At 49.7% G+C, this 27,125-nt stretch overlaps 2 protein-coding genes across 4 annotated transcripts; one reads left to right on the forward strand and one right to left on the reverse strand.

Annotated features, from left to right (window-relative positions):
• The first annotated feature begins 77 nt into the window (after window positions 1-77).
• Window positions 78-6,072, forward strand: DNALI1 (dynein axonemal light intermediate chain 1). The gene is made up of 6 exons (XM_084816258.1): window positions 78-411; window positions 509-645; window positions 1,027-1,196; window positions 3,932-4,110; window positions 4,591-4,755; window positions 6,025-6,072. The coding sequence occupies exons 1-6, from the start codon at window positions 331-333 to the stop codon at window positions 6,058-6,060; spliced, it is 768 nt and encodes a 255-aa protein (XP_084672384.1). The 5' UTR covers window positions 78-330; the 3' UTR covers window positions 6,061-6,072.
• GNL2 (G protein nucleolar 2) lies at window positions 3,128-26,652 on the reverse strand. Of its 3 annotated transcripts, none has more exons than XM_084816253.1 (16): window positions 26,530-26,652; window positions 24,987-25,071; window positions 21,471-21,565; window positions 21,088-21,227; window positions 17,315-17,499; window positions 16,642-16,708; window positions 16,141-16,299; window positions 15,653-15,766; window positions 13,656-13,784; window positions 12,440-12,544; window positions 12,032-12,190; window positions 11,377-11,484; window positions 10,141-10,538; window positions 9,456-9,535; window positions 8,921-9,021; window positions 3,128-5,705 (listed from the first exon to the last, which is right to left on the reverse strand). In XM_084816253.1, exons 1-16 carry the CDS (start codon window positions 26,591-26,593, stop codon window positions 5,694-5,696), a joined length of 2,001 nt encoding a protein of 666 aa, XP_084672379.1. In that variant the 5' UTR covers window positions 26,594-26,652; the 3' UTR covers window positions 3,128-5,693. The 3 variants fall into 3 exon arrangements, with proteins under 3 accessions (XP_084672379.1, XP_084672377.1, XP_084672378.1); XM_084816251.1 differs by lacking the exon at window positions 3,128-5,705 and adding an exon at window positions 7,715-7,872; XM_084816252.1 differs by lacking the exons at window positions 3,128-5,705; window positions 26,530-26,652 and adding exons at window positions 7,715-7,872; window positions 25,860-26,268.
• Window positions 26,653-27,125: the final 473 nt, after the last annotated feature.

Consider the following 27,125-nt stretch of genomic DNA (forward strand, 5'->3'; position numbering starts at 1 on the left):
GCGCGCGGGCCCCTCGCGCGCCCCCGCTGGCGGCTCCGCCCGGGCCTGCGGCCACGGGGCCCCGCCCCGGGGGCGGCGCGGCGGGGCTGCCAGCGCCCGAGGCAGGCGGCCTTCGCGCGAGGCGCGCGGCCCGCAGTCGCGGCCCAGGCGAACGGCGCCCGAGCGGGCGGCCTCGCGCCGGGAAGGGGCCGCAGCAGCGGAGGCGGCGCCGCCCGGCCTCCTGGCGCGCGCCCGGGACGGGCCGCGTCACGTGACCCGGCGCGCGTCCGGTCGCCCTGGCAACCGCGGCACCGCAGGACCCCGGGCGGAGGCCGCGACCGCGCCGCCGCCATGATCCCGCCCGCGGACTCGCTGCTCCGCTACGAGACGCCGGTGCTGGTCAGCCGCAACACCGACAAGCGCTCGCCCAAGGTACGTGGGGCCGCGGGCGGGTCGCGGCGCCGCCGCCGGGGCCTCGGCGGGCGGCCCCGGCCGGCCCCGCTCAGCCCCGCTCGCTCCGCTCCCGCAGGCCCGGCCGCTGAAGGCCGCCCCGCAGGCCCAGCCGCCCGCGGCGCCCGTCTCGCCGCCCAGGGGCAAGGCGCCCTCGCCCTCCGCGGACCCCAGCAAGCCGGCCGAGGAGATCCTCAGCGCCATCCTTCCGCCCAGGTGAGCGCCGCGCCCGCCCCGCCAAGAGCGCCCACCGCGGCGCCGGCGCGCGGGCCGGGCCGCACCCCGCAGCCCTGCGCCGGGCCTGCGAGCGCGCGGGGCGCCGCCGCTCCGCGCCCTGCCCCGCGGCCGGCGCCCGCCGAAAGGCAGCTGCGCCCGGGAAGAGGCCCTGCCTCGGCCCGCCGCTGGGTCCGGGCCCACCCGGCCCCCCAGCAAAGGGCCAGGCCGGGGGCCGTCCTGATGGGGGCCCAGAGGCGCCCGCGGCCGTGACCGGGCGGCAACGCCGGCTGCTGCCCTTGTGCGGCGCCCCAGCCGTTGGGGGCCGAGCCGGGCCGCTTGGCCTGCCCGGGCACTCAGCGCCGTCTGCTTGCTTTGGTGCAGAGAATGGATGGAAGAGAACCAGCTGTGGATCCAGCAGGTGTCAAGCACCCCCAGCACGCGCATGGACGTTGTGCATCTGCAGGAGCAGCTGGACCTCAAACTCCAGCAGCGCCAGGCCCGCGAGACGGGCATCTGCCCCGTGAGGCGCGAGCTGTACTCCCAGTGCTTTGGTGAGTGCAGCCAGCCAGGCCCCTTCTCCGCCCGCCCTTGCCCAGGAAGAGGAGGAAAGCCCCCTCCCCGCAGCCACTAGGCGTACTAGCCCCATGAATTGGCTCAGACCCCGGTTCAGCAATTCAGGCAGCAGCCCCCTTTGGGTGGGACCAATCTGACTTGGCTTGGAATCTTAATTCAGAAACCCAAATCTTCATGCCTCCCATTGACTATCATTGGGAAGCAACAAACAGCTGTAACTTTTTTTCTATTTGCCATAATTGCATGACACTTGCAGCCATGGTAAGTCATTATAAAGGGACTACATCTGCCGTACTTGTACCAACATTTTTGCCCTATATGTTTTTAAATTTTGTTTTTTGTCTTTATTAGTAGAGTTGGATGAAATTTGCAGGGAAAGTTGCCCCTTCTGAGGAGATCAAGCTAGGGATGGATGGACTGTGTAAAATCCACTCCGTCTGTGTTTCGCAGATTGTCAAGTGCTGTTTGGTCCATCGTCCGCTCACAGACGGATGCAAATATTTTTTTTCTTCATGCAGAAAAATACACAAGCTACATAAGAGGTTTCGTAAGAATTTACGTAATTTACCGTAGCACATAACATTTAGCGCATTATCCCCCATTCAACTTTTTCTCAGCAGAAATGGGCATATTTTCCTAGGAATAAATATGTGTAAATTTTGGGAAGGTAAAAAAAAAATAAATCCGAAAGTCCACAGGCTCTGCTCAGCCTGAAGGGGTCGCTCCACAGCGGATTCCACAGGCCGGATTCTTAGAAATCCATGCTCATTTTAGTTCATCTTGAATTCCTCCAGCGTCCCTAGATCAAGCCTGCCGAATTTCAGATAAATAGCTACTGGACCTTTGTGCAAAAGCAACCTTTACAGTTTGGGGGTTTCCATAAAGGGGTATGCTTATCACCCTATGTTTTTTGTGGCCAATTATTATGAAGACAATATACAGCACAGAGGTGACCCTAGTTAAGAAACCTGCAAAATTTCCAAAAGTATAGCATTTTTTGTGGAAGAGGAATGTTGGCGGGGGGGGGGTGTTCACCTCCCCTCTCCCCGTTTTTTTTTTTTTTTTTTTGTCCATTTGTAGGAAAATAAGAGACATCATAGAGGTGTTCCCAGGCAAGAAACCTGCAAGATTTCAGAAGGATAAGTGCAGGTGCTAGGGGAGTTATAATGAATGAAAAATAGTTTTAAAACTTTGTTTTTGCTCAGCACCAAAGCCACAGGAAATGTGCAGCATACTGAGGCAGGACTTGAATAACCAGGTTTTTTTCAAGCACCCAATATTACTCTCTCTCAGGTCCCGCAGACTCCACTAAATCTTTTTCGGTGTCGCTATTCCTGCGAAAGAGAACTTGCAAAGAACACTGGATCAGTCCTATATTACTTCAACATCTCTCCTCAGAAGCACTCGAATGGGGGAGCTCTGGGAAAACCATCCATTGTGATTAGGAGTTTGAGCTGCCATTCACAAAACTACACCCCTTCCTCCTCACCATGGTTTTTTTTTCTTATATGGAGAGCTTGGGGAGAAATGTTTTGGGAACACATTGATTTGTGTGTGTCCCTCTAAGAATCTTCAGGAGCGTTCAGATTTGGACATCTTCCAAATTTATCAGAATCAGCTCAGTTCAGTTTGGGATTCAGCTGAATCCAAAGCCTTCTCCTTGTGGATACCTGCCAAGTTCTTTTAGCTTCCTCCTTACTCCACCTGCTCCCAACCTGTTACATCCCTTCATCTCTAGTTTTTAATCTTCTACATGAAATATCACATGGTAGTAATAATTTTCCATACAAATCTCTTGTCTGTTTATCCAGTTCTTACTCTCTCTCTCTTCTAAATAATTGCAGCTTATCTTACCAGGAAAGACCTCTAGGATCAGGTAGCTTTATTGACGCTGCGCATCCAGCCTTGAAGTATACAAGAGCCATTTATTTATTATTAAATTTATTAATCGCCCATCCGGCTGGTCACCCAGCCACTCTGGGCGATGTACAACATACAATAAAAACAGTTTAAAACAATAAAATTCTACAATAAAAACATTTTCTAAAATACCCTAACCCACCCCAAATGCCTGCCTGAACAACGTTTTTAATGCACGACGGAAGCTCATTAAAGAGGGGGCATGGCGGAGTTCCCTAGGGAGGGAGTTCCACAGAGTGGGGGCCACCACAGAAAAGGCCCTCTCCCTCGTCCCCACCAGTCTAGCTGTCCTGGCTGATGGGACAGAGAGAAGGCCATCCGAGGCTGATCTTGTTAAGCGGCCTGTCTGGTGCTGCTGGAGGCGCTCCTTAAGATAGGCTGGGCCGTAAACCATATAGGGTTTTAAAGGTCAAAAACCAACACCTTGAATTTGGCCCGGAAAACAACTGGTAACCAGTGCAACTCCTTCAGCACTGGAGTGATGTGATCTCGCCGGCGGCTGCCTTTAATCAGGCAAGCCGCCGCGTTCTGTACCAGCTGCAGTTTACTTGTTTGCAGCGAGCGGTATTCCCCAAAATGGCAGTATCAGAGGTTGGATGAGTTTTGTGCCTTAGTTGCAGGCTGAGGAGCTCCTGGGCTTTAAGGCTGCCTTGAAACTCTCCTTGGCTTCAGTCATAGTAGGGAAAAGAGCACACCAGTCCTGGGTCCTAGTGGCACTGCACATTGCTTAGCAGGTGCCGGTGGATCTGTAGTCTTCCCAGACAATGCCTCATTTGTAGCCCTTGCCTCACAGATGAGCTGATCCGAGAGGTGACCATCAACTGTGCAGAGCGGGGGCTGCTGCTGCTACGTGTACGGGATGAAATCCGGATGACTATTGCAGCTTACCAGACCCTGTATGAGAGCAGTGTTGCCTTCGGCATGCGGAAGGCACTGCAGGCTGAGCAGGGCAAGTCTGACATGGAACGGAAAGTAAGTGGAGGTGTGCAGCTGCTGCTGCACCATTTTAACTGGGACCAGAGCGAGTCATCGGCAGGGCTTGGGGTTGGGGGAAGAAGGGCAGAAGAGAAAAGATGGCCTTTGTGGAGAGATGGGAAGCTGGACTGAACACCTTAAAGCTTCATTGCCATGAAGTCCACCAGCTTGCTTTAAAGTCAACATACCAAGTTCATTTCTTTATAAATGGCACTCAAGGCAGTAGTGAATTTGCATACTTGTACTCCCAAGTTGTACAGCCACATGTGCAGTGCGTCTTTCTACTGTGCTGCCACAAGATAAAGCACCAGGTCTGAGGCTGAGCTGCCCCCAACTTGACTAATGAAGGCAGATTCGATTTTAATTACTACCACAGGCAGCAGCAGATGTGGTTGTAAAGACACAGTCAGAAGATCTGGGTAAGTAACTTCGCACCAGTCATGGCCAAACCCTGATGGCCTTGTTTTCTGTCCCAAGATTGCAGATTTAGAGGATGAGAAACGAGACTTGGAGAGGCAAGTGAATGAGCAGAAGGCAAAGTGTGAAGCAATTGAAAAGCGGGAACTTGAGAGGCGCCAGGTAGAGGAGAAGAAGCACACTGAGGAAGTCCAGTTCCTGAAACGGACCAATCAGCAGCTCAAGGTTAGTTACCCCGCTGGGTTCTGGTGCACTTAGAAGCTTCATTTCCTTAGTTTCATCATCGTTCTTACATGACACTGTGTCTAGTCTCAAGGAAGCACTCTCTCCCACTCCCTTCCAGATGGATTGCTGACTTTGAGAAGGTTCTTCTGCCTTTCCTGTGGGGTGCAATTTGCTTGCTAGAACCAGTTTGGTTTATTAAATCCAGCTGATGCTTCACTCAGACCAGCCTCTGATCTAGCTCATATGGACTGATCTGTGCCTCGCTCTATGCCAGGCACAGCCCTATGGCAAGGGCTGTGTTCTTAGCCTGGGCTGGGCACCCATTCAGAATATTGCAATCCAACCCCAGCCTGTGGTATTATGTAGTACTCTTAAGAATCAGAAGACTCTGGCCAGGATGAGTTGACTGGATCCGTTCTTTGGCATGCAAAGCATATTTTATTGGTAGAAGCCTTACAGGGGCATTAATGGGGCTCCTAGAACAGGAACAGTGACTGCATGCTTAAGAGCTACCCTGGCTGGCAGAGCAACACATGTAGATTGTGGTAATCCAGCCCACAGCAGTAGGCAGAGTACACAGCTGCATAATGGGATTGCAAGGTAGAGAACTTTTCAGATTGGTGGGAGCTCCTGCACAATGGTCCGCAAGTAGGGATAGTGCTTGTTAGCGATTCCTGCAGCTATTTAACTGCTTCCAGGCAGTTTAGGGGCTTTGTGATGGGGCAGAGGAGAGTGAGCATGTTCTCTTTGCAGAGCTTTGGCCCCTTGGTGGAGCCCTGTCTGCCAGCCTCCAGGCAAGAGGAACACAGCACCTGGAAGCCACTCTCTGCAGTGGTAGCCAGTTCTGTTTCTCCTAATTGGGCATCAAGTTGTCTCAGCCAGTGTTCCCAGCCTGAATCTTGAAGTTGATGCGCCCAGTCCTTGGACTGCCTCAAGTTTCACAGCCAGGCCTGAAAGCACAGAATGCACACAGTTTCAGCAACTTTGATTCGGTTTCCTTTTTAGTGCTTTATATTATGAAATGAGACTCTCATTGCCAGGAAAGAGTGCCAGCTCTCCATTTTCTTCCACAACACAACAGGTCTGCGTGCCAAGAATGAGTGTATCTAATTTGTAAAACATGGGATAAGGAATGCAAGAATGAGGGGGAAAAACTGGCTGGTTTCTCCCCCTCAATACTGCAACAGCCTCACAATGGATACTTAACTCACCTTCTGGCAGAAATGAGAAACTCATCAATTAGCCCGTTTGTCTTCTTTTGCATTTCAGGCACAGCTTGAAGGCATCATTGCACCAAAGAAGTAGAACTTCCAACAGCCCAGTGCAAAAGGTGCCAACCAAGTGGCAAACAAGAACATGTCTTCAAAGAGTTCTTTCAAACGTTTCCAGAATTGATCAATTCCCAAACTACCCCCTCTCATTTGGATCAACCAAGATTAAAACACCGGTCAAATCCCCCTCCATACTTTTAGTAATTTCTCAACTGGGTTGGGATTTGCCTTACCAGTTCATACTCATTGGATATTTTTTAGTGCATTAGTACTGGGCAGGTCTCAGCTCTACAGTGAGGCAAAGGCCTGTGTAAAGTCAAATTAAGTCACAGCTCTGAACCTTAATTTGTTTAATTGGGGCTCAAGTACCAAAGCCAAACTCTTGCCTCATAACTGACTACTCCTGTACTAGGTAAGGGGATGACCAGTCTTCTGTCTGACCAGCTTTTTATTTAGATTTCATTCCTTGCTTTCCCACTGATACATGAAGCTTTTTCTAAGGGTCCCAAGCTCCCCAATGAATAGTCAACCAGCCTCATCTCCTCTTATGGAATGTGTGTGTGTGCAAGTTTCAAAGACCATTTTAGCTCCAGTAACAAGCAGCTGCATCAGGATCAGGAGGTCCTCTATCTGGTAAAATAATATGGACTGCAGTCAGGTCATTCATAGCATAGGCTATGTGTGGCCCCTTAACCATAAAGCAGGAGTGGGCAACACATGGTCCCCCTGCTTGTTTTAAAGCTAAACCAGCCCTTCTCGGGTGCTGCACCACCAAAATTCTGCAGCAAGCTACCTATTTTTTCCAGCAACAGTGACAGCAGGGGTGTGGCTGTGGGGAGAAGCAGAGATGGCCCCTATAAGTTTCCTGCCCTTGCCATTATTGATGACCATGTTTTTTCTCGAACTAGTCAGAAATCCTTGTTTGTGATCAGCCACACTTCCTTGCCTTAGCTATGGAAGCTGACCACAAGCTCCCTGAAAACTGCAGTATTTGGGGGGGGGGGGGGGAGATAAGATTTCTAGGTGGAATGTGAATAATTTGAATTATAATAATAAAGCATATTAACATTTCATCTGGGACATGAGCAGATGTGCTTGCCTCAAACGCCAGGGGTGATGGAAGTGGGTGGAGTCAACGTTACTTGGGCAGACACTGGGGAGGTGTGGGAGCGCCAGAGGCGAGAACAGGGTCTAAAGCAGGCAGTGGTCAGGTACAAACAAGGGGTGACAAGGCCAGACAGAGATAAGAGCAGCATCCAGAGCAGAAAGTCAATTACCAGCAGGGTGCTGCAGGGCCAGAGGTGTCAACAGGTGAGGGTCAAGTATCACCAAGGCATTAGCAAGACTGGAGACAAGGGATGAAAGAATGATGCTGTCACCACAAAGACTCATGTTGCTGTGGCAAAGCTTGGAGGGAGGATGAAGCCTTTTCTAGGGCTTCCTGAGGCTCCCAGCTGGTCTGTGTTAGAGGCCCTGCAAGCACCTGCAGGCCCAAGTGCTTGATCCTGCAAGTACTGCAGTGTGGACCGAGCTGCCTTCTGTGCCTAGCAGATCCTGACAGCAGAAAGGAACAATGGCTCTAGAGCAGACTGGGAATCATCACTGAGCAGGGAGTTGGACTCAATGGTCTTGTAGCCCCCTTCCAATTCTATGATATGAATACAGAATCTATGATATGAATACACAGGTCCAGGCACTACTGCTTATGTTTATTTCTCTTAGTTTTCAGGCTCTGTGCCCCTGTATTGTGTCTCTTCTTGTTCCTGTTTTTATTCTTGACATTATGAGTGTCATAATATCTGACACCAACTTTCTTCGAGTGCTGCCGCCGCTCTGCTCTTCTCCTCTGTGAAAGCAGAAGCAAAACATACTTTCTATTTAAATCAGACAAAGAAGGTCCAACACAAATTGCCAGTACCAAAGGCTGTTACTTTCTGCACTTCGGGGAATGTTCAAATCCCTCCCTCCCCTATTTTCCAAGCAGGCAGAAAAGATAAGCAAATGTGACAGTTAACACATTTTTAAATCCATACCACAGACAGCCAACAGAATAATGGGATGAGATTACCCACTCAATGCAGGACCAAATTAAACATACAGCTTAATCAGACTCAGTCACTAGCCTGCCTAAAACAGCAGGTCTTAATGAGATGGCAAAGTTGGGCAGATTAACTTCCCTGGGAAGGGCGTTCCATATGATGGGGCCACAACTGAAAAGGTCTGGCCCTCATGCTTACTACACCTGAAGTTGGAGGGGGGACCCAAAGGAAGATCTTTGATGCTGAATTGAGGGCAAGGGGGTGGGGACATACCAGCAGAGATTTACACACTGTAGGCAAAGTTGGGCAAAAAGGAAAATCTCCCAGCCCACAAGGGCAGAACCCACCCGGTTTGCTCTGGTGTGCAGGAACACAGTCCAGGATTTCTGGGATACCGGCTAGGTGCAAAGCTTCAGTACTTGCTGATTCATGGAGGGAGACCCAGAAGCAGCAGTGCTGCCTACCAATAGAGACAGACCACCTCTGCCCAGCCGTTCTCCCCACCCCACACCAGTCCAGGGAAGCACCACCACTGTTACGCAAAATTTCCAAACCATTAACAACTGGCATGTTTTGTATTTGCCTGCTCAATCTGCATGCTTTATTCCAAACCAGATCTATTCAGATTTTGTATGCTTTCTCATTTTCACAGGAAGACAGGAGAAAGTCTGGGTCAATGAAGGAACAATGGCTTGCTAATGAGAATTAGCAACTTGCTTTTTTAAAGACACAAAAGCTAGGCTTCCATGAGAAATAGATTCTATGCCAACGCACGCTGTGCAACCTTCTTCACGTGGACCTGCAGAAGACTCCCTTGCATTGCATCCATGCCCTGTGGGAGATGCTGAAACGTACCTCCTTTGAACTCTGTTTTGTGCAAGGCTTCTTAACTGGACTGGTATCCAGGTCCTGATCCCCCTCTTGTGCTTTCCTTTTCTTGACTTTCCTCAGGCTCCCTAAAAGCAGCATTCAAAGAAAGATGGGAAGAAAAATCCTACACAGACTTAGCTCTGTTCAGGAAGATGGCGCAAGGTAGCCAGAGCCTTCTTGAAGAGCCAAACAATGCAGGTCAACGATAGACTAAGGGTTATCTGGTGTCAAATAATCTGTTGGTAGAGCCCCCCCCTTCCCCATGTGTGGGCTGGGGATAGGCCCTCTCCAGGCACACAGAATGACAGATCCCACCCTGTACTCCACCTGCTGTATAACCTCAAGCACGCTTCCTTAGCATGAAATGGAGAATGTGCAGGACTAGATGGTGAAAGCAGCACGGCCCATTACTGCTGGCTGCAACCACACTAACCCTTCTGTAGAGGGCTAGCCAGGCCAGCCGCCTCTAGTGTAAACCCTCAAAAGCAAACCTACCAATGCTGTAGCAGAGCTCCCTTACCTCCAGCCTCGTCAGCCGCAACAGCCATGGGGTCCAAGTGTGATTTTGCAAATACTTTTTCACTCAGACCTTTGGGGATTCTACAAGTAGGAAGGCAGGCGTTTAGGCACTTGCAAGATCTTGTTTTTCCCCCTTCCAGCAACTGTTCCTATCTCAGCCCTCCCCTGCCATTCTAATATACGCACAACACACACCAGCATTGTCAAAATTCAACCCTCATCTCCCAAGTAGAGATACTGCCTGTGTGAGTCTGATAGTCCAGCAAGCATCCCGCCTCCACCAGGTGCTGCATACACCTCGTAGGTAGGTAGGTCCATTGAGGTTCGTGGCACAGGGCAGCAACGCCATCTTGCACCACACCCATCCTATTTCAAATGAAGCTATGAGGGCATTAATTGACAGACATATACTGCCCCGCCCGCAACCTGGGGGTGTAGAGAGGGAGCAGTATTGTTATGTCAATAAAACATAACCAAGCAAAGCAGAGGTTCAGAAGCCTTCCTCTGCAGCGTGTGGCTTGGCTCGTATTCAGAGTCATCTCTGCTCATAGTATGCTGTAATAAGGAATGCCTCAGTGGATGGAAGGTGGCTAGTGGATGGCCTCCATCCTTTGAGCCCTTCCACCTGCATGAGCCAGCTCAGAGAGGTTCCATCCCCTAGTGGAGAAGGGGACAGAAGGTGCTACCTTATTGCTGAGAACCTCTTGGCTTTGGCCTTGTCCAGGAACCTCTTGTATTTGGCAATCTTCTCATCCAGGGACTTAAGCACGGCTTTCGCATCTTGCCTGGTGCCTGCCTTGCTGGCTGCCCTACCAAGCTGGCAAGGCTCCCCCTCCTCCAGATCACTTTCTGTCTCCTCCGCATCTGACACATCCACGGGGACCAGGTCTTCTTGCAAGAACTGAGGGGCCACGCTGATCTTCCCAAAGTTCTGCCTCACGCAGGACAAGGGCCACTCGGTGGCTGCTAGGCTGGGGCAGCCATTGCTTCCGGCCTGTCCCACAAGTACCTCTGCTGGCTCAGTGCTCTCCACAGAGCTTTCGCTCTGACTGGAGGCGGCGGGCACTTCCAGAGCAGCTGTCGGCTGAAAGAGGAAGGCATGCCACTCACTCTGCAAATCATGGTTACCAGCACGCACAAACCACAACCACCACACTCTGCCATTGAGTTTGCTCCACTCCAGACAATCTTGGCACAGCCTTCCGCAGATGGGCCTTTAATCAGGGCTCACCAGGGTCCAGTTTCAAGCTCATGTGAAAGGATAAATCAAGGAGTACCTCTAAGCATATGCCAAGTGTACACCATGGTTACAGAATAAACTTGACCCCCCCCCCCCCCAATCTCTAAAGATTAAGGAACAGGGAGTCCAGTTTGGAGTGTGTGGCTTGACTCCTCTTTTAGGAACTACAAGTTAATATTCACAAGGATGACTCAATCACATCTTGAGCAGGAGGCCAGGTCTCAGCTGCTCCATGGCTTTAACTGGTAAGAAAGAATAACTGGGAAAATATTTAAAAACATAAACTGACTTCTATTAAAATTAAGAAAGGCTTCTACTTTTAGGCGTGGAAGTTGCTTGATGTAAGGCCCTCAAAAATCTAGCGGTCTGCTCTTTTGCTCTGCCCTCTTTACTCAGAGGGAGAATGGGAAGTAATACAGCTGTAAGATTATTTGCCCAGCCATCACCAGTAAGGTCATACTGTTTTCTGTCGTGGCTGCTGGGACAGGATTGCTTTTGTAAGTTCCACAGTTTGTCATCAAAGTGATCTGGTATAAATGAACCTTCTTCGCTTGCTTAGATGTTGTTCAGTTATTGTTATGTGCTGTCCTAAATCAATATATTTTACTTCTTTCGGAGGATTTATATCCTGCCTTTCGGTCTCTAAAGGAACATCCGCTCACAGTGCTCATGCAGATCTTACCTGTGGGCCTTGCTCCATGTTTGGGGGCTTCACAAAGAAGGGGATACGGCCCCTCTGCCAGTCATTCAGCACCATCTTGCTGACTGTACACACATCAGGCTCTCCTCCCTGAAATGGCAGGAGTGCTCTTTCAGGCCCATGAGCCACAGCCATATTAAAAAGGAGCAAAAGGGGTAGAATAGGGGACCCCTGAAGCAAGATGGAGCAGAGTCTGCTTCTGGGTGTCCATCTGGTTCCATGAATCCAGCCAGGCAGTAGGCTCTGGCTACAGGGAGGATACTTGGGGATGGATTACAAGGCCATCTTCTCCCAACGTAAGAGCCCAGCCCCCACAAACACCCTCTTTGGCAGGGAGAAGACAGGCTTACAGGCCATCCCCCACAAGTATGCCCTTCTCCCTGCAGCCAGAGCCTGCCACAAGGACAGCCAGAAGTAGACTCCCAACAGCACCTCCTTGCTCGCCTGTTCTCATTCTTCCTCTGGTGGAACGCCTTCCTGCTATAGCATCACTTCCCAAGAATGAGGCTGGCCAGTCGCCCACTCTGCTGAAGCAAAGAGCAGCTCGCCAGCCAGCCCCTCAGCAGGTGACTTCTCCTCCCTGGTAGCCCCATCATATCATACTCTGTCCCCTGTGAAAAAGAGGCCGGTCCTTCACCTTGAGGAGCTTCCCAGTCTGGAAGGCCAGTTTCTCAAGGAAGTCTTCTGCATTCTGCCAGAAGTCTATTCTGTATGTCTTGCTGATGTATTCCGGCTTGGCCCTCTCCAGCACTGCAACAATGTGATCCTCTGGACTCCTGATTTTTTCTACTTGAACCTGGAAGCAGTCAGAAAAATCAGCTCCCCAGGTCCTTATACATTATTTGCACAGCTGCAGCAGCAAGAATGAAGGTGGACAGCTCCAAAGGGCAAAGCAGGGACTCTTCAGGGCCTCCATCCATTGCCAGTGCAGTCTACGCAAAGACTGTTCAAGCCTCTGGGCTGCAACAGCGTTTTGATAATAAAGTATGGATGTCAGACTGGAGCTGGGTCACAAGAAGCCTCAAACATTTCCCTGAACACTCACCACTCCCTTCAGCACAATGTCTGTTTCCGTGTCTCCTGAGGGGTATACCACCCCCGGGCAGTCAATGAGGAATATGCGGCGCATCAAGGTGATGTACTGCCACACCTGTGGAGGAAAGAATGGGACTGACCTTACCTTTGAGCTGGAATTAAACATAGCAGCCACTCCTTTAAGCTGGGAAGCAGCAGCCATGGTGCTGCTAAGCATTGACAACTAAGCTTGTTCTGAGCCAGCTGGGCAGGATAGGCAATAAATCTACGTTTTATCTGTTCCTCTTGCGGTCGCTACCAAGACATCATGTGCTGGTCCTATCACACTGTGGGGGAAGCTAAACTGTAGCCCTTGTTGGAAGAGGGATTACATTATTTTGATTTCTCAGTCATTTGGTACTTTCCAACCAAAATGAGCATTTTCACTGCAGGAAGAGGCTTAAATTAATTTCTGTAGCTGACTAATCAGAGATGGGTGTACATTTTGCTTTGGAAAAATACACCAAATGGTGCCAAAGACCTTTTCTCCCCCCACCCCCACAAATACTTTTCATAATTTATTCTGCCATCCAGAACACTAAAATCTTTTGGCCATGAGAAGTCCTGAGATTTCATCATGCACTCGTCACATCTTCAGCCATAAGGTAGTCTACTAGTCTTGACAGCTATGTGCTACCTCCAGAACCAGAGAGCCTATGTATAACAGTTGCTGGGGAACATGGGTAGGAGGGTGCTGTTGCGCTCATGACCTGCTTGTGGGTTCCTGGTTGACAGCTGGTTGGCCACTATGTGAAAAGAATGCTGGACCAAATGGAGCCTTGGTCTGATCCAGCATGGCTCTTATGTTCTTAAGGGCTAGAACCAGGGTGGGCAACATCTGGCCCTCCAGAAGCTTTGGCTTACAACTCCCATCACTCCTAGCCAGCATAACTAATGGTGAGGGGTAATGGGAACTGCAGGCCAATATATCTGGGGTGCCAGAGGCTGCCTACTCCTGGGCTAAAAACCTAAGCTCAGAGGCTGCTGAGGACACTGAACTCTACATCAGGCATCTTCACTCAAGCAGTGCAATCCTGGAAGGAAGGAAGGAAGGAAGGAAGGAAGGAAGGAAGGAAGGAAGGAAGGAAGGAAGGATCCACACTGTCCTGATCCACACTGCCCCTTGCACTCCGTTGCACAAGGACTACCACAGCAACATCTTAATTTGGGTCCACTGGGAGGCTTGCCTTGGTTTCACCAGCAATGGGAGCCACACTGCAGACCTTCTTGGAGCGGAGCGTGTTGATCACAGAGCTCTTTCCCACATTGGGGTAGCCAATGAAGCCCACACTGATCTGCTTCTTGTCCAGGTGTAGCTGTTGGGGAACAATGTATGCAGAGAAAGGTAGAAGGGCTACTAACATCCCGCAAAAGTTAGAGAAGGCAGTTTCAGACAAGCTGGTCCTTCTCAGTATGCAGTTGATATACTGAGGGAGCCAAATAAGAGTTGGCTATCTGAAAGGGGCCCAATAACTGATGGGCTCCTTTCCACCCCTTGCTAGTTGGACATCCTTGTAAGTGCGCCATATGTAGACACCCTCCGTTGGTGCCCTGCAAACAGACCAGCTCTATGCACGGAGTGAAGTCAAGAAGGCAACAGTTGGAGAGGGGAGCTGGAGAGCAAGATCTTTCTCCTAGGGCAACCAGCAAACCTGAAGTCTGTTCCAGAGTCACAGTTCAGAAGGGCAGTGACAGCATCTGCAGCCACTCCTTTTGCTGCTGCCCTACCAAGCAGAACGCCATTTTCTGAAAGCAGGCACATGTCTGTGTGTCCCTACTTTGATGCTCACTGAAAGGCAGAGGCTCCTCAGGGCTGGGGGGCAGGGTCCCAACCGGAAAGGACAGACACACACCTGCATTCACCTGCTAGCTGAGCAGCTCAGCTATCCTATTTGGTACCAACTCCTCCACCTCTGCAACACAAGCCATGCCGTTGGGGTGCAGGCCAGAGATGCGAAGGCCCAGAAAAAATCCGGAAAAAATCGGAAAAAAATTTTGAGGACCATTCCCCCCCATTGGAAAAACTGAACAGCTTTGGATTATGAAATATTTTTTTAGAATGTAAGACAAAGTATTTATATATTGTTACACAGCCTTTACTCCCCTCAAAAAGATTTCTAAAAACTATGTAATAAGAACACTTTTATAGAAAGTTTAGAGATGTCAAATGTCTGGAAATGATGAAGCCATGGGGAAAAATATTTTTAATCCTCTGTAAGATTCCCAGCATAGTTAGTTCTTTCATTTCATTCCTTACTAAAATTATTGCTCTAAAGTATATTTTACTGACAGACATTTATGCTCAGTTTCCCAGCATGTCACCACTGTGCATTCTTGACAGCTTGGGTTTTGTTCTATAGAGTCCTGTGTTTCTGATGCTGTAGCAGTCATTTAATGTAGTTCTAAACTGTTCAGACAATAATTACAAATTTACCGAGTTTACTTTTAAAAGTTTTAAAATAAAATGATAATTTTATGAGCAAACTAAGTCATACACAAAATCACTTTAGGAACAGAAAGGCTGTGTTATGTTCCTAAAGCAACCCTCCCCAACCTGGTGCCCTCCGGGTGTTTTGGACTACAGTGCCCAGCATTCTTGACCATTGGTCATGCTGCCTGAGGATGATGGGAGCTGAAATCCAAAACATCCGGAGGGCATCACGTTGGGGAGGGCTGTCTTAAAGCAACAAAATGTAAATCTAGATCTGTAAAAAGCACTGAAAAAATAAGTATTGCTTATTTTTCAATTTTTCTAAAATCTCCAATTTTTCAAGAACAAAACAAAACTGGGGGGGGAGAGAACCCTGTTTTTCCATGACCTCAAAATTTCCAGAAATTTTATGTCTCCAGTGCAGGCACAGCTGCAGAGATTGATGCCTATCATTTCTCTTGCTACGTTTGACAGATCTTCAGCTATGCTCTCAATGCCGGCAACTAGCACACCATGAGACCAGCTGAACCACACATACAAGGTTGTGCCAAGACTTGGAAGAATCCATGCTTCCTCCTTATGTATCCATGGGAGATTCAGGGCCCCTTTTGGCAAATTAGATTTCCTAGAACAGCTGGAGCCAAGTATCCAGAAAAACAGGGTTTTCTGAAACTCCTCATCTCCACCTGAGAAGGGATCACACCTCAGTGCCCCTCACGGACACTGAATAGCCAAGACAAAGAGGCGCTGTACCTTTCCAAACTGCCTCAAGAGCTGGATGAAGGCTCCTTTTCCAAAGGGGTTTGTGAGGCTGGCATGAAAGGCCAAGGTCGGGTAATCCTGGGAGAGAACAGCAACCCAACGTTTCTAGAAGGAGAGAAGGCAGTACCATTCACCATTTCAGCTCGCAAGGTACAGCTGCCCAAGCATGAAGAGGCTCAGAAACGCTCCTCAAGCTCAGCAGGTAATGCTTGTTTAGGGCTTTCGAAAATCCAACTACTACTTCAAAATTGATCTCCTTACTAGCTCAAAGCAATTAGTTCAATCTAATGGGAACCAGAACTGTTGTGGCCCAAGACTTTGCACAACTCCAGAGTGCTATTCCAGGCAGCAAAATCAGCAGTGCTGCAGCCCCTGGGGTTTAAAAGTCCATTTGCACGAGAGCTGCTCCTCCACTGACAGAAGCCTCCAGAGGGCAGCTCCTGCTGGGCCAGCAGGCACTCCACTCCCACAGGGCTTACCGTGGCCCAGGTGGGCACAAGGTCACATTTGTTCAAGACAAAAATGAGATGTTTCCAGGGCTTCTCCTTCTTCAGGTAGGCCTCCACATGTGGGGAGCGGGTCCCCACTGGGTCTCTGGCATCCAGCACTTGGACAACGACATCGGATGAATCGATCACCTGGCAATTCACAAAGAGGGCAGGAGACAACTCAGACTGGAAGGCAGTGCCCTGCAGGATCTGTCTGTACAATACTTATCCCATGGAAACGGGCGACCTCAGCCCACCACACCCCACCATTGAGCCACCTAAAGCAAACACCAGCACACCTCCCAGTAAGGGCATGAGGAAGGAGCAAGCAGCACAGCACAGAATGCCACAGCAGGAATATCCTGCCCAAGACCTTTCCAGAAGCCACTCTGATGATAAACTGAGAGCAATTGCAGTGCCATCTTAGGCCAAGCCCTGGCAAAATTGAGAGAGCCATGCAGAGAACCCCTCTTTTCCATTTCTCATACATACCTTGTAAAGTTCTCCCCAGATCCGCCTGGACTGCCCCTTTTTGTAGATCTCCTCTCGCACCTCCTCCCTACAAAGGGGTGATTGGAACAGTCAGCAGATGAGAAGCTCCACTGTGTCAATCTACTACAGCTACCTGCAGGCCACAGCCCCTTGGATGTGAGGCACCATCCCTAGCTGGGAGGCCACGAAGTACAGAGCAATTCCCCCGGCTCAAGCACTGTGGTCATCCAAGGCACACAGGCATTCAAGGCCATGAGAGGCAAACTAGCACGCTCCCAAAGCAGGGGGGTCAGGAAGTCCAGAGTGGAAGGGAGAGAGGGCAACAAGTAAAGCCTGGACATTGTCACTGAAAACGCGTGTGCTTTACATAAGGCAGAAGCATCCACTTGGGGGTTGCCATCTGGGCACAAACGGCTGCCCAGAATGGAGATGCATTCTGCACAATTGTCAAATGTGGTCATGATAGGAAGCTGCTTAGTGACATGGGCTGGAGAGGCAGCTGGACTGGTCTTACGGAGGGATTCTGCCCAGTCCACAAGACAAATCCACACACGATCCACCTGCAGGGCAAAAATCTTCATTTTCTGGAAGCCCATATACTGCATCACTACTCAGCCAAAAGGAACCAGGGTGGGGATTTCCACTTCTGCAGGAGGATGCTCCAATGACTCACCTCACTCCACTGTCTTCTGTCACCAGATCCTGGTCCTTGTCTTGGTTGTAGCTACTGGCCTCAGCTGTGGCATTTTCCACAAGAGACTGCACATCACTCGCCAAGAGATTTGGTCGCTTCCTTTGCGATTTAGGTCCAAATGTTGTTTCAAACGTTTCTGTGTCAAGAATGTGGACTTTGGAATTCTGAAAGGAGAGTTGGGAAGAAGTCACACCTGATTTGCCTTGGCTCTGAACAAGATCCCTGAGCTCAGCTGGGTTGGATAAAAAAGACTGCCCCAATTCTGAGTTTTCCTCAAAGATGGGATTCAGTGCTGAAGTAACAGCACAGAGAACCCAATCCAGGCCATGTTTGCCAGAGAGTATTGCTCCATTTCTCCTCGTTATTCACGCATCCAATGTAATTAAAGCTACAAGAATGAAAATTCAACTGTTATCTCTGTTCGCTGCTTTGTTTCAACAACAGGCCTCCAGATCCTGCCAAAATTCAGATTTGTCAAGGATAATTTGCCTCATATTTTGATTTTTCCTTTGAAAGGCCAGCTGCAAAAAGCCAGCCCCTTTTTTGGAAAACAGTCTCCTACAGCTAGCAAGAATTGCTCATGTAATGATGTGCACTTGAGTTGCAGAGAACCCTTTTCTTAATTTAGAATGTTTTATTAGAGACATATGGAAACTCCTGAGAAAACAAAATTGTCCAGTGAGAGCTCAAGATACACAAAAGAAAAGAACCAAAGATAGCAACAAGAGCAAAGGGGGATTTTTGAATGAAGATGAAAGCACAGGCAAGGTGTGTGTGTGTGGATCTGGCAAGGCAGGGGACAAAGCCAACATACCCCATCTTTAGTGCCAGGCCTGGATAATGGCCTGGAGGTTGCTGGCACCAAGCCTCATCTGGGACCCTCTGCCAAAGAAACAAACATGGATCTTGTACAAGCAAGTCCCTTCCAAATGCACATGTGTATCATCCAACAGAGAATGATTTGGATCCAGCTCCAAAGAGCCACCAAGGTTATTGAGCCCTTGGTGTTGGGCACCTTCTGGCAAAGAACGAAGTATTGCTTCAGTCCAGAGAGCAGGCATGTCACAGCAAGGGGTATTATAACCCATAGTTGTAAACATGAGTGTGTTCTACAGCACTCTCCTCCATCCAATCAGGCTTGCAAGAAGTGCAACTTAAGGAAGATTCCTGTAGACGCAAAACCAGCAAGCAGGTCCTGAAAAGGCTTTGGGGAAGAGAGAAAGGCCTAGAGGTGTTCTCACAGAAGCCCAGGGGCTAGCCACAAGAAAACACTTCAATAGCGCACTGTCCACATGAACAGGCAGAAATGAGTAGGGACAAAGACTGTAAAGGGAATTTACACCACTCCCGCCAATGCCCTCTTGCCTGGCCTTCTGTGCCAAGTAACCATCCCCTTCAGGCAGCAAATACTTACAAAGTCTTTCTCTCAGGCCATAGATACGTATTTATTTACAGTCATGTGAAAAAGAACACCTTCTTTGAGTTCTATGGTTTTATGTATCAGGACATAATAAAAATCATCTGGTCCTTAGCAGGTCTTAAAATTAGGTAAATACAACCTCAGATGAATAACAACACATGACATATTACACCGTGTCATTATTTATTTTACAGAAATAAAGCCAAAATGGAGAAGCCATGTGTGAAAAACTAAGTACACCCTTACTGCTTCCATAGGTATGAAGAGGCTAAGTAGCAGCCTGGTGCTGCTAATCAAATGCCCTTGATTGACTGATCATCAGCAAGTGTGGCCACCGCTATAAAAGCCGAAGTCTCAGGAGTTTACTGGTCTCGAGCATTCAGGTGTGTGTTAACACAATGCCAGAGAGTAAAGACATCAGCAATGATCTTAGAGAAGCAATTGTTGCTGCCCATCAATCTGGGAAGGGTTATAAGGCCATTTCCAAACAATTTAAAGTCCATCATTCTACAGTGAGGAAGATTATTCTCACAAATGGAAAACATTCAAGACACTTGCCAATCTTCCCAGGAGTGGACGTCCCAGCAAATTCACCCCAAGGGCAGACCGTGCAATGCTCAGAGAAATTGCAAAACATCCAAGAGTTACATCTCAGACTCTACAGGCCTCAGCTAGCTTGTTAAATGCTAAAGTTCATGACAGTACAATTAGAAAAAGACTGAACAAGTATGGTTTGTTTGGAAGGATTGCCAGGAGAAAGCCTCTTCTCTCTAAAAAGAACATGGCAGCATGGCTTAGGTTTGCAAAGTTGTATCTGAACAAATCACAAGACTTCTGGAACAATGTCCTTTGGACAGACGAGACCAAAGTGGAGATGTCTGGCCATAATGCGCAGCGCCACGTTTGACAAAAACCAAACACAGCATATCAGCACAAACATCTCATATCAACTGTCAAGCACAGTGGTGGAGGGGTGATGATTTGGGCTTGTTTTGCAGCCACAGGACCTGGGCACCTTGCAGTCATTGAGTCGACCATGACCTCCTCTGTATACCAAAGTATTCCAGAGTCAAATGTGAGGCCATCTGTGCGACAGCTAAAGCTTGGCCAAAACTGGGTCATGCAACAGGACAATGATCCCAAGCACACCAGCAAATCTACAACAGAATGGCTGAAAAAGAAAAGAATCAAGGTGTTGCTATGGCCCAGTCAAAGTCTGGACCTCAACCCGATTGAAATGCTGTGGTGGGACCTTGAGAGCTGTGCATAAACCTCAATGAACTGAAGCAATGTTATAAAGAAGAGTGGGCCAAAATTCCTCCACAACGATGTGAGAGACTGATAAAATCATACAGAAAACGATTACTTCAAGTTATTGCTGCTAAAGGTGGTTCTACAAGCTATCGAATCATAAGGTGTACTTAGTTTTTCACACATGGCTTCTCCGTTTTGGCTTTATTTCTGTAAAATAAATAATGACACGGTATAATTTGTCATGTGTTGTTGTTCATCTGAGGTTGTATTTACCTAATTTTAAGACCTGCTAAGGACCAGATGATTTTTATTATGTCCTGATACGTAAAACCACAGAACTCAAAGAGGGTGTACTTGCTTTTTCACATGACTGTATTTCATTTCTATACCGCCCAATAGCCGAAGCTCTCTGGGCAGTTCACAAAAATTAAAACCACAAAGTACAACATAAAACAATATAAATATGAAAGCTTAAAACTACAATATAAAAGTACAACCAGCACAAAACCTAGCAGCAATGCAGACATTTAAAATACAGATTTAAAACAGCAGAGCTAAAAGACTAGAGTGCTAAAATGCTGGGAAAATAAAAAGGCCTTCAGCTGGTGCCGAAAGGAGTACAATGTAGGTGCCAGGCAAACCTTTCTAGGGAGTTCATTCCACAGCTGGGGTACCACAGCAGAAAAGGCCTTCTTCCCCGGTAGCGACCTGCCTCACTTCCTTTAGCGGGGGCTCCCGGAGAAGGACCAGGAGCCCCTGCCAAAGTAATGTTAGCATGTGTGAGCAGCTGAGCTAAGAAGACCAGGGCTACGAAGATGTACGAGAAGCTGGGCTGTTGTGGACTTGTTTTGCAAGGCCAAGTTATACACTCCTCTGATCTTCCTGTTGCATCTCTAGTCCATATAACTGGAAGATGATTTTCAATTGAGAGAGTGAAAGAAAGTGTGTATGTATGAGAGAGAGAGAGAGAGCGCGCGCGCGCGCAGGCAGCAGCACTAATGCACCCCCCCAAAGGAACAAACTGAGGATACTTGGTGGGGGGTGGGAATAGCCCCATCTTAAAAAGTGGAGGACTCACATGAGGCTTAATGCGGTCATGGAGGAGAGAGAGGGGGAGTTTGGTTTGTTTCATGACCACTCTGTAGGGGTCGTTCATCACTGTCTCCATCTCTTCTTGGAACGTCTGGAGGGATGACTGCTTGATCACACGTGTGTTTCCTACATGAAGAGAACCATAAATGAGTCCACTCTGGTGCTTGCCACATCCTGGTTTGACAACAGAAGCAAAACAGTGCTTCAAGAGCAGCTACAAGACAGCCCTTTATCTCAGCAAGCCATCTCACCCTCTCCAAATTCAGCTCTTGGACAACAAAGCTCTCCCCCACCCCGCCAACTGTACCTTCCATCCAAGAAACACATCCCTGGAAAAATTGCCCGCAGCATTGCCACAGGCAGGCTCACCAAACCATTTAATGTTCGGCTCCACTCTTGCCACTGTGCCTGGTGCCACCGTAGACTGGAATTGTAGCGGCCGGACCAGTTTCCCACGATTGTTCCTATGAAAAGAGAGTGTCACCGGAGATGTTCATCCTGTCTTGCAGCAGCCATTCCCACTGGAATACTGTGGTCCAGGGTTGCAGCTCAGTAATACAGCAGAGGTTTTGCATGCAAAAGTTCCTTGGTTCAATACCTAGCATCTCCAAGTAGGGCTGGAAAAATTCCAGTCAGCTGCTGGCAGTCAGTGTGGGCAGTACTAAGCTAGATGGACCAACTGTCTGGCTTGCAACTAGGATCCTATGTAGTGACAGGGTGAATACAATTAAGATTGTATGTTGAGAATGGAAGGATTACAGAAAGTGTGATTAACAAAAGCAAAACCCAACCCATCTGAAGTCAGGAGAACACAAGCTGGTGCATCTCTCACCCAGTCTCCTTAGTTTAAAGGAAAGGGCAAACGCTCAAGCAAAACCCAACACAGACGCAACTGAGAAGCAATCGTTCAGCTCCAGGTGTACAACTGGAAGCAATAAGGGTTCCTTGGCCACACGTCAGGCGGGAGGGCAATGGGGTTGCTGAGGTGGAGGCAAGAATGCCTGTTATCCAAGGATGACACTTTCCACAGCCTGAGCCAAGCAATGGAGCAGAGCCTCTGAAAAACACAATGCTAAGAGATTCCACATTTTGCACTTGGCCCTCTTTCACAGGCAGAGATGTTTGGGAAAACACAACAAGGCTGCTTCCATTTAGCACCTGCTCATGGGTATAGAGCACATGCCAGCACACAACTGGGCATGAAATTGACTTGTTTACAGATGGGATGAAAGTAGGCTCCAAGTCTGAGGGAAACAGATGGCTACTTCACCCTCACAACAGAGGAAGGCTTTAGCCTTCCTACAAAACATCCACAGCTCTCCCTGACAACACAAACATTATGTTTATCAGCCAAACCCATGCATAGGGAGGTGGAGAGACCAGAGATCATCATACAAAGGGAAAGATGACTGTGATTTTTTTTTCTTGATCACTTTTATCACAAGCCTTGAAAGACCTATGGCTTTGTTCTAAATCAGCTTCCTGAAAAAGGAGACTTAAGAGCAGTCGCTACCCATGCTCAGTGATGAAGGAAAGGTCTGCACAGAATGTGGCTTTCCAAAGAGCCTCCAAAGCGAAATCCTTGTCTCCTAAGTTATGATTTGTGGGGATGGGCGGCAACAGCTTAGTTACCCACAAGGTCAGCTCAGAAATACACATGGCTGTGGCTGGAGCCAAGTTCCTGAGAGAAGAGTACGTGAAGATACAGAAATGTTGGAGAAGTAAACATTTTATCTCACCAATATTGGGGGAGAGAAGTGCAGAGAAGACCTCTCTTGGTAATGACCAAGATAAATCATTAGTTGGGGGGGGGGGGATCACTGTGCCATGTCTGCTTTCTACCCTCTTTCAACCACATAATAACATTCTAATTAAAAGCAGACTTGGGCATTACTACTACTGTTTTGGGACCAAATTTTATTTTTATTTTGAAAAGGGAAAAAGAACTTGGGGTCTAGCTACTCAGCAGGTAACACTAGGAAGTTTTATATAGGGATGGCAGAGAATTCAGCCACGGATTTCAGTGAGGCTGAATGCACTGGCATTCGGCCCCCCGAAACCCATGGCAGAACGGCCTCCCACCCCCCGCCACCCCACGGAATCCCCCCCAGGACGAAGCTTACCTGGGGCGGATGTTCCGGCTCCGGCGGCAGCTGGTCCTGCCAGGTTGCCGTGATAGGCTACGTAAGTATTTACGTAGCCTATCACGGCAAAGAGCAGGGGCACAAATGGCGGCCGCTACGCCATTTGCACCGCTGCTCTTTCCGTGATAGGCTACGTAAATACTTACATAGCCTATCACGGCAGCCTGGCAGGACACAAATGGCGGCCACTACGGCGGCCGCCATTTTCAGCCGCAGCAGCCGGCCATGGCCAGAACTCTGGCTGCAGACAGCCCTGGCCGGTGGCTCCACGCAGCCGCTGCGGAGCAGAGCCGGCCCAGGGAGGATTCCGGGGGGAGGGATGGAGCGCCTCCCCCGCACCGCGAATCAAAGCTGCAAAAAGGTAAGACTTTCGTACATCCCTAGTTTTATACCTCTAAAGGCTTAGATCAGAAAAATAGTCTGACAAGATTGTTTTAAGCAAAATCCCAGAAACCAGCAGGCACGAGGTGGTCCAACAGCAGATTACACTTTTAAGGTGTTGAGTTTCTGACCAAAACATGAGCTTGCCAGGAGTTTGCAGCTATTCTGCTTTCAAGGAGCACATTTTGATTTGCTCATGTGGTTGCTTGTTTTCATCTATTTATGTAACCAACAACATTTCCTCCAGAAGTGCATCACTGCTATGGGAGAGAAAACTAAAAACCACAAGGATACAACCCAAAAATGAACTGGAGCAACAGCAGACTTCTTGTTTCAGCAGGTTAAGAACGTAAGAAGAGCTGTGCTGGATTAGACCAAAAGCTTATATAATCCAGCATCCTGTTCACACAGTAGCCAACAAGATACCCATGGGAAGCCCACAAGTAGGACATGAGTGCAACAGGTTGTAGGAGGAAAAGCTGGTTTTGGAGGTAGTCAGTATTATGCTTTCAGAGTATTTAACTTTATTTTTGTTTAGTTACTTTGCATTGTGCTTTTACATTTTCTAACCCATAACAAGACCTAAACATAGGACATCTTAGGAGCAAACAACACAAGACATAGAAGAGTTCTAGGATGACATATTACTATCTTTATTAAAAAAGCAATCATAGCTGGATCCATTCCACACACCTGAGGTGTGTGATGGTCTAACCCTTTGCACTGTATGAGAGCCCTGATCAAAATCCCCTCTCCACCAGAGCTGCTATTAACTATGAGGGGGAAACATACAGGCTTACCCCCGTAAGATCACACGCTTCTCCCCTCGCATCTTATAGCAGCTTCGGGGGGGGGGGGGGGGAGTTGGACTGGGACCATAGCAAAGGGCCGGACCACAGGCAGCTCTGCCCCCGTCCACACTGCCCCTTTGTATGGCTTCTCTTCGTAAGAGAAAAAGAGGCAACTACCAAATCACATGTTACTGAACTCTAGGCACTGAAATAAATTTGCCAGTAAGTTTTTATTTCCCTAGAGGCCTCCACAGAGGCCCCCCCCCCCCAACTATGATGCCCTTTCTTTTACTGACTATGGTTCAAACACTGCAGCAATTTAACAGCTGAAAGGACCTTTCTGTACCAGCCTTCATTATCTAAATCTAAGCTTATTTCTAGGCTGCCTTTAAGGGTTGAGCGTTGAGGCGGTGTCATGGAACGTATCTCAAATAATAATAAAACATAATCCCAAATAATTTGTTAATATGTCATTAAAAGTTCCCTTCAGAAACCATCCCAGCGTTTGCTTCTTTTTGGGGAGATGTCTAATAAGGAATGTTGATTGTGACACATATGCTTCTTCTCACCTGCGTTCCTTCTGCCGATACATGTTGAGACGCCGGATGGTTGCCCGGTCCCTCATGTTGTGGCCTCCAGCACCAACTGGCCGATCTAAAAAGATGGGGGAGGGTGGGGAGAGATCAGACAGTGACCAAAAGTTCAGGGCCCTTCAACAGGGAGGAACTGAAAGTGATTTTCAAGGTAATTTCAATCAGCAAGAAAAAGAGCTTGATTTAAATCAAGTTTCCCATTGAAACCTGTTCATATATTTCCTGAACAAAGGCGCAAATTTGACCACTAAGCCATATTAATTTACAACTAGAGTACTATCTACACTGTTTCATTCTTACAATCAAGCTTTGCATCTCTTTGTTTTACTGTATATATTTTACATGCTCCCCTTTCTTACCTATAGAGAATGTTTAAAATATTCCCAGATAGGGAGGGCCTTTCCTATGACCAACACCCATAACACCTTGAGGTTAACAGCACAATCCTATACATGTCTACTCAGAAATAAGTTCCATAGAGTTCAATGGGACTTACTCCCAGGTAAGAGGGTATGGGATTGCAGCCTCTGTATCAGAATAGAGGGAGATGCGCGCTGATAATTTTGCATTCTTTTTCTTTCCAGTATTGGTCCTTCCTGTTTCACTCTGTCTTGGCCCTTCCTTGCCCTCACAAAAAACAAAGAAGCAAACAAAAACAAAAAGCCACGACTGATAGGTCAGAGCAAAGTTTGATCGTTTCTGGGCAGAATAAAAAGCATTTAAAATTTTAAAAATCAGATTTGTTAACATTGTCTTTTACCCACCCTGCTCTATTGTCTTTCTGCCTTAACTCCTCTGCCTTGCTTGGCCCAACTCCATCCCCGCATGAGGACAGAATGACCATCCTACCTAGCCTGTGCCTTTCCACATGAGTTCAGTCAGAGAAACGGAAAGCCCAGGACTTTAACGAAGGTGCTGCTGCTGGTGAGGCTGGGCAGAATCTTTTTTCCCAGATAAAAAAGCTTACGTGAACGCCCACGTTTGATTGGTAGGTAACTGCATTTCTATGCAACTGCCAGTGTAAGTTTAACACAGGTATGATGAGATTTCATTGCTCTTTGTTGCAATGAGATAAATTTTGTACTTTTATTTTTTTTTTAAATAAAAACCGATTTAGATTTTTTAAATCTGCTAAGCAATTTTTGATTTTTTGAGGCATCCATTTCCATCCACCCTGTCGTTCAGGGGCTTCCAGTGCGGCGTTCCGGGCCCGCGGTTCTCAGCCAGGCTTCAGCGGGCGCCCGCACCCGGGGGCCGCGCGGAGGGAGGCGGCGCGGGCGCGCCCCACGGGTGGCCCGGGCGCTCGCCGGCCCGGCGCGGAGGAGGCGGGAGTCTGCCGCGCGGGGCGGGGGCCTCGCCCGTCCCGCGGCGGCCTCGGGGGCGGGCGGGGGCCCCTGCGCAGGCGCCCGCCTCCGCCCAGGCAGGCCCCGCGCTCCGCTGCGCTGCGCAGGCCGGGCGCCGCGAGGCGGCGGCAGGCGGGGCGCGCCCTCCCGCGGGGCTCCGGCCCGGCTGCGCTCACCGGGGTTGGTGCTGGCCCCCGACGGGGCGAGGCTGGCGCGGCCCTGGCGGCGCGGCTTCCCCATCGCGGCGCGGCGCGGCGGCGGCGGCTCCGCGCGGAGAATCAGCCGCCACGCGCACGCTCGGAGGGGCTTCCGGCGCGGTGACGCACGTCCGCGCCCGCCCGCGCCTCTCCGGAGGGGAGCGGCGCGGCCGCCGGGGGCGCCTTTCGCCGCGGCGGCCGCGCCACCCGCGCCCGCTCGCCGCCGCCCGCCCCGCTCGCGGCCCCAGGCGGCGCGGCGCGCGCGGGCGGGCGGCAGGAGCTCCGCGGCGGCCTCGGGGCTGCGCAGCGCGGCCGCCGGGGCAGCAGGTGGCGGCCCGGAGGCGGAGCGGCCTCGAGCCGGGCGGCCCCGCAGGAAGGGGCGCCGCCGCCGAGCCCCGCTCCCGGGCCCGCCGCGGCTGCCTCCCGCAGAGCGGGGCGCGACGGCGAGGGCCGGGCCGGGCCTGCTCCCGCGCCGAGCTCGCCGGCCGTGGCGCAGCCGCGCGGAGGCCCCTTCCCCGGTGCCGGCGGAAAGCGCGGCTCCCGGCGCGAGGGACTGGCGCCCCGCGGGGCGGGCG

Source organism: Heloderma suspectum, chromosome 10 (assembly GCF_057233095.1).
Source record: "Heloderma suspectum isolate Gila_16-S chromosome 10, 16-S_ref, whole genome shotgun sequence".
Classification (NCBI taxonomy): Eukaryota; Metazoa; Chordata; class Lepidosauria; order Squamata; family Helodermatidae; genus Heloderma; species Heloderma suspectum.